General features: G+C 41.7%; 1 protein-coding gene across 2 annotated transcripts in view; it reads left to right on the top strand.

Moving 5' to 3' along the window:
- The first annotated feature begins 262 nt into the window (after positions 1 to 262).
- LOC103363883 (RNA-binding protein with multiple splicing-like) overlaps positions 263 to 7,553 on the top strand; it is a 51,047-nt gene continuing 43,756 nt past the window's right edge. The window contains exon 1 of one of the 2 annotated variants that reach the window (XM_008290831.1): positions 263 to 690. In XM_008290831.1, coding sequence (XP_008289053.1) covers positions 628 to 690 — 63 coding nt within the window. In that variant the 5' untranslated portion in view covers positions 263 to 627. The remainder of the gene's footprint in view (positions 691 to 7,553) is intronic. The other variant, XM_008290832.1, reaches the window with a different exon arrangement.

Genomic DNA, 7,553 nt, shown 5'->3' with positions numbered 1-7,553 from the left:
TAAATAATAGTTTAAAACCATTTAACTCGTTGCGCATCCTGTCCAGTGGTCAAAAACAAACCCGGAAGTAGCAACACCTACATCCAAACACACCGGCGGCTGGTCCAAACGGGGGCCGGTACCGCTGGTTCCGGGGCTCTTTAATAAATGTGGATTTAAAAAAAAACCGACGGTGCATCCTCGACCGAAACCCCTCCTTCCTCCCTTCCTCCTCCCTTCCTCCTCCTCCTCCCTCCTGAACGCCGGGATGAGCGGAGAAGTTTCGCTCCGGTCAACAGTCAGTGTTTGGGGACGAGCAGCAGCAGCAGAGCCGCAGGAGGAGAAGAAGAAGAAGAAGAAGAAGAAGAAACAGAAGAAGAAGAAGAAGCAGCGGCTGTGAGGGGAATGTGGAGGACTATCTGACAGCACACACACGCAGCTTTTACCTCCTTTTTTTTATATTTCTGATAAACCGTCCGGATCAGAACCCAGGCTGCTGCCGTCATTGATGAAGAAGAAGTGAAGCTCGGGTCAGAAGGACTGGAGGCTCGATCTGTGGCAGCAGAACCAGAACCAGAACCAGAAGAAGAAGAAGAAGAAGGAAGCGTCCGAGTGAGTGAGAGGAAAAGGAAAAAGTCCAGCGTCAGGATGAACAACAACAAGATCGAGAAGGAGAACGAGCAGAGCGACTTCAGCAGCCACGAAGAGGAGGTACGTGCCCACCTGGTCCGGTTCCGACCCGCTCCGGCTAGCCCGCTAGCAGCCGAGCTGGTAGGAAGCACGTCGAGGCGTTTAAATGAACACTGTAAAAAATAATAATGATCCAGATCAATCCTGTGTGGGCTCAGCAGGATGTCTGAGTTCTGGTGACTTCTGGTCCCAGGAGGCAGCTTTGAGTTTAAAGTCTAAATTAATTTCATTAAATAACCAGACATGGTACTGTAAAGGAGAGGAGGTAAAACAATTAGGTTTTATTAAATTACCTCAACTAGAATTTTGTGTTTAAAATAAACTCATGCAGAAATTTGACTTTAAATTACACCCAACATTATTATGTCGACACAACTCATTAAACTTGAGTTGTGACAACTTCTTGTACAATTATGTTCATCCAACAAGCTTTATTGTGTTCAGGGAAGTAGCTCATAAAATCAAAATTATTAGTCGGTAATTAATGAACCATCTAAACTTGTCTGAACATGTTTAGATACAGGAGAGGACTGACCCCCCCCTCCTTAAAATGAATTCATCAAACCATTTTTATTAAGTTCCCTCAACTTGAATTTTCTTCCTAAATTCAACTAATGCTGAAATCTGAGTTACAGTCAACGTTAAGCTGACCAACGTTATTACGTCAACACAACTTATTAAACGTGAGCTGAGACAACTTCTCCTGAAATTATGTTCAATCAACAAGATATATTGAGTTCAGGGAACTAACTGCCTGAAATTATCCTGACATGTTTAGATAAAGGAGGGGACTTTTCAAAATGAAGTTATCAAGCCAATTTTATTAAGTTACCACAATTAGATTTTAAAAAATCAAGTAATGAAGACATTTGAGTTTGATTTACACCCAGTGTTAAGTTATTATGTCAACACAACTCATTAAATGTGAGTTGTGACAACTTCTAGTGAAATTATGTTCAACCAACAAGATATACTGAGTTCAGGGAATTAACTTTTCCTCTACAATCAAACGTATTTCTAATCACCAGTCTCACCTGTCTGAGGTGTGTTCAGATGAAGGAGGCAGCCTGAAAACCTGCAAACCTGCTATCAAGCTAATTTCATTAAGTTATCTCAACTCAAAATATTAATTTCAACCAACTAATGCAGAAGTCTGAGTCTAAACTACACATAATGTTGAACTGATGCAACTGAATTCAGTTTCAAATCAAGTGATGCGTAAATGTTAGCTTAAATTACGCATAAAGTTAAATTAAAGGAACGGGTTTTTTTTAATGGAAATTTGAGTTTAATTTATGCATGATGTTGAACTGAAGCAACTGAATTTAGTTTTTAATTTTTCTAAATTACGCATAAAGTTAATTTAATGCAGTTAAATTTAGTTTCAGTTAAACTAGCCTGAACATTTAGCTTTTGTTTCTTGTCGCCATGCGTTCAGTTAAGTTGTGGGAACGTTTTTAGAGCGTTTAATGCAGTTTTTACCACATAAAAGTTGAACCATGAAGTTTAGATGACTCCATGGTTCAGCCACAGCCTTTATGAAGCAGCAGGTATAGATTTTCTCACTGAATTTATCACCTGTCACCTGCTTGTTCCTTCATTTCGCCGCTTTTATCTTTATTGCCGACGTTGAGGACAGTCAGGCTTCTTTTTTTTTTTATTAATACGAAGTAAACGACGAGGACACATGACTTCTGTGTGAAGCGGGTTATATTGGCTTCGTGCTCAATAACGCCAGAGTTCACACGGCGCTGAACGGTGGTAGTAAAGGGAATTCTGCGCCGGTGCGAATTAGTTTTCACCGAAGCCGAGGGAGCAATTGGAGTTCAAACAGCCGCTGCTGCAACATGTCGGCAATAAGTCTTTGTAACGCACTGCAGGAGAAGCTGCGACTTAATTAACGCAGCGGAGTGATGTTGTTTGTCCAAAAAAAAAAGCTAATCGGTTAACGTCCTCTCGCTTCCCCCCCTCTGTCCTGTACACGTTGCACAATCTGCCGGTTTTCTTTGGCGCATCTCGAGACTGTTGTTTCAGAGCGCTGCTCGTCCGAGTGATGCAAGAAAGGTAGATCGGATTATGTCAGATATTTCTCTTGGAGCAACTCGATTAGGGCTCGCGGTGCCGTTCGTCACCCCGTAACCGAATAGCCAAACATGCCCGGCCCGATGCAACGCCATATTTGGTCCACTGCTGAGGTTTCTGTGGACGATGAGGTAGAGGCTTCTGGGAAAATGGCGAGTTGGAGTCGAAGGCGTCACCTTTTGACCTTGCAGTGACGACACAGGGCTGTAGATTAGTGTTTAATGCTCGGCTTGTTGTTTTAATCCGTAGACGGGACATTTGTCAGATTTAAACGGTGCAAAAAGTCTCTAAAACACGCATCGTTCTTCACATCTGCTGCTTTTCCTGTGAAGCGTTTTGGCTCCCGGGCTGGTTTTCTGACAGAACAAGCTGTGCAGAGATGTGTTTTTATTTTTTTTTTTGTGGATATAATTCAGTGACGTCCAGCAGCCAGACTGGAGTTGTGTTAAAGGCAGACGCTGAGACAGGGAGAGTAATGGCCACAGGAATCTAATGGTCGTGGAAATGTTTGGAAGCCGTCCAGACTGGCAGGGACTCGGGCGAATTAGCGTAAGGTTGGACAGCAGCTCTTAATCTTTGGTGTAATGATGTGACTGGATGCGTCCACTCTCTCTTTTCCTTCTGCGGGCAGGTGTGGTCGTTTGAATCCCGTGTTTTTTCTTTAAAAGTGCAGCTTTGTGCTCGACACCAGTGAACCAGCTGTAAGAGCCAAAGTTTAACAGCCCGGCCGGCGTGACTCTCACATGCTGGACGTCTCCTCTGCACTCAATGGATCACTGATTCGCACCAGTAAAGCGCCGTGGCGAGCTCGGCCTGCTTCACCGCTCAACCTCCGAAGCCCGCCGATGCTTAATGTTTATCTTGTGCGCGGACCGGCGCTCGCCAAACATGGTGCTGCTGCAGGCGAGGTATGCAGGTTTCGGCATCTAATCTGGGCCCCTGATAAGCTATCAGGTGTTCTGGATGCTCTCACATATTGTGGCACTCCACGTATCTTTGGAGATACGTCGCGGCCACGTCTGGTTTCCAGGCCTTGTATGGACGAGACACCCGGAGCGGGTTTTCTGAAAACGCGATTACAAGCCGGAACGGTCGAGTGTGTTCCTGAAGATGTGAAGTAGATCCGTGGACGTGGAGGCGACAGATTCCAGACGTGTTGTTTGTTATCGCGGCCTGACACTGAACGCAGCAAACGTTCATCAGGCTTCATTTACTAATTTACACCGAAATGATTCAGTGATTAACTGTTGAGCTGGTTGATCAGTTCAAACACTAGAATGACCGAAACATTCAAACGTTTCACTTTAAGGGTTTGAGACTTTTTTTATGTTTTATATAAACATGTTATTGGAACGTCTTGAAACTTTGAGAGAAATTACTAAAAAAAGTTCTCCAAACAATCGCTGACACGTCCTGGAAGACGCCTCTAATCATACATGTGATGAGAATTCCAGAAACAACCTGAAACTTGTCTTAAATAACTTTTCCAAAACAACTCAAAAAAATTTGTCCTAAATGACTTGAAACATTCCAAAATTACCTAAAACTTGCTCAAAATGACTTGAAACTTGTATAAGTGACCTAAAACTAACTCAGAATTAACCCTAAATGGCTTGAAACGTGTCCAGAATTAAATTTTGTCCTGATTGACTTAAAATGTCTTTTGAATTAGTTGACTTAAAACCTGTCTGAAAAAACACTAATTTAGACCAAAATGACTTAAAATGACCTAACATTCATCCAGTTGACTTAAAACCTACCTAAAATAACTCAAAACTCATCTTAACTGACTTCAAGCTTGTCCCAAGTAACTCAGAATAAGTCCTAAATGACTTGAAACCTGTCTGACTCAAGTTTGGCCTTGATTGACTTAAAATGTGTCCAATTGACTCAAAACTTTATCTAAATAACCTGAAACCTGTCCAAACTAACTCAAAATTAGTCCTGAATGACTTAAAATGTGTCTAAAATTTGTCCAGTTGACTTTAAAGCTGTACAAAATAACTTGAAACTCGTCTTAAATTGCTTAAAACTTGTCCAAATTAACTCAAAATTAGTCCTAAATGACTTGAAATCCATCAAGAATGACTCAAGTTTGGTCCAGATTGACCTAAAATCTGTCCAGTTGACTCAAAACTTGACCTAAATAACTTGAAACTTGTCCAAAATGACTCAACATGTCATAAATGACTTGAAACAGAAGCTAACCTCATGTTTTATGGAAAGATGTGAAGCTTCTGCTCGTTGTAGCTTCTCATTATACAGATTTTTGTACATTTATGAAGAGAAAGCGTTAAAAACATAGAATAATGTGCATTGTGAGTATTTCCCTACGTATAGAATAATCTGTACACGTCTGAATTCCTTCATGTGGAAGAATCTGAACAGAATCAACTCTACTTTTGTCTATTTCCTGTTTAGTTTTACTTTTTATACTTGTGTTTGCTACATTTTAGACGATGTTGCTGCTGTAGAAGTGCTATTCCCTCCCCGCTGTGGGATGAATGAAGGCTGATTTTGTCTTAAACATGTATATTAGCAGCTTGTTGAGCAGATTCTAGCCATGACGTGACTACGTTTGGTTGTGGTCGGTGGGTTGTACACGAGACGAAGGCCTTCAGACGGGTTGTAACCGTCGCCTCCTCTCTGGGTGACTTGTGTTTACGTAACTTTTGACAAACGAGCGAACTCGGAGCGTCGACGCCGCGTTAGCTCCGGAGTTCGTAAACCGTCCTCCAGGCGTCTGAAGCTCGCCGGACCTTCTCCTGATCCTCGTTCCTCGCCGACCGTAAACATGCGAGCGGATCTTCACAGGAAACAGAATATCACTGAGGCGCAGTTCAGCAAATGTGGCGTGTCTCCCCGGGGTGTAATTGGATTGTGCTCGGCCCGCTCTGGGCATCCACCGGGTCCTCTTCAAATAGCAGGTCATGTGGCCGGCGCGACCTTTACGGCGAGGAGCTCCGCTGCTGGAGAAGCCTGTATCCATGAAAAGGGCACGTAGATGCATTAACGCTGTGTGACATGAGACGCTACCTGAGGGGAGGCTGCAGTGGCCGACATGTACGAGAATCCCTGCAAAGAATTAGAGAAAGAAAAAGCTCCTTAATGGCTTGAAACGAGTCCAGAATGAGTCGAGAGAGTGCCAGAAAATAACACGTTAAGAAAACAGTGGAGGACCGTGTTCAAAAACTGGAAAAATAACTTAAAATATGACGTAAATGACACCAAAACTGACCAAGTGTTCTAGAAAATTGTGTTAAATAACTCAAATTTAGTCTTAATTGGCTTGAAACTTGTCCACCATGAGTCTGAATTGTTTAGATGATCCAGAAAACAACACGAGGTATTATAATGTTGAAAAATAACATCAAATTTGTCCTAAATAACTCAAAATACGACCTAAACGACATAAAAACTGTTCATAATACCGCAGAATTTGATCTAAACTTGCCCAAAATTCCTCTAAATTTCTCCAAAATGACGTGAAAATTGTCTTGGTGAAAATAACTTAAAACTCGCCAATTAGAACTAAAAATTTGACCTAAATGACTCAGAACCGGTTCTGCTGAAAGCTTCAAAATGGCTTTGAACTAATCCAGACTTTTGGTTCACAGGTTCTCCTGAAAGGTGCCGAATTCTCCTTTTGATTGCTGTTGATGACTTTGAACTTGTCCAGAACTACCTAAAACTTGACCATAATAATTTACTATGGGTCCAAAATACCCCCAAAAATATCCTCGATGACTTTCAACTTGTCCAGAGTTACTCAAAATTTGTCCAAAATGGCAAAAAAATCGTCCAGACTTGACGTCCTGCTAAAAGGTGTCGTTTGAATTCCAGAAATAACGTCAAATTTGTCCCAAATAAGTAAAACCATGTCTAAAATAGCTTGGAATGTGTCTTGCATTACTTAGAAATGCTCCAAAGTAACTCAGAATTAGTCCCAACTGACTCAGAACTCGTCCAAAATAACTCAGTGTTTGTCCAAAATAGCAGAAATTTCGTATGAAAAAACTTCAAACCTAAACTTAAGCTAACCAAACAAGCTCAGATTCATCCAGATGACTTAAAACCTGCACAAAAAACCTCCAGTTGTGACCTCAATGACTTGAAACTTGATTTAAATGCGTCCAAATAATACAAAACTACATTTGTAGAAGCTTTTCTGTGGACATTATTTACCGTGTTCTGGCATCAACATGTCATTAAATACTGTTTTAGTGCTTTTTAGCCAAACGAAGCAGGTCAGTTAAATACCAGTAAATCATTCCAGTGAATCTCCTTTAACCGCTGTGTCGGTGTTTTTTTACAGTGTAGATTCTACCTCTCAGGTAAACTACGGTACGTAAACCCAGTGAACAGCCTGAGACCAGCAGCAGAACCGCCGCTCGGCTCCCCGTCCGATGGGTTTATTTATAAAGCGCCGGGGGAATTGTCATCTTATCTTAGCCATTTGTCAGCTGCTGTTTGAAAAGACAACAACGAGGCTTAGCGTCAGGAACGTCTGGCAGAGGAAGGAGGCTTCTGGAGCGACGCGAGACCACAGAGAACCGATCCGTGAATATAAATACGTGGAGTTTTAACACCAGTTCAGCTGGAGGAGTCAGAAAGAAGAAACTAGGACTGTACGTTTTAATGCACTTTATAAGCAGCTGCATTAATACAGTAGTGATCTGAACACAGCAGATGAGCTTTGTCACATTTTGTCGCAATAAATATTATTTTACAGACTTTTGCTGGTATTGTTAAAAAACAAGCTATATAAAGGATTGAAAAATATTTAATGTGTTTTTAAGCTG

This window comes from Stegastes partitus, unplaced genomic scaffold (genome assembly GCF_000690725.1).
Source record: "Stegastes partitus isolate 25-593 unplaced genomic scaffold, Stegastes_partitus-1.0.2 Scaffold698, whole genome shotgun sequence".
Classification (NCBI taxonomy): Eukaryota; Metazoa; Chordata; class Actinopteri; family Pomacentridae; genus Stegastes; species Stegastes partitus.
This window is presented reverse-complemented; position numbering and strand designations above follow the sequence as displayed.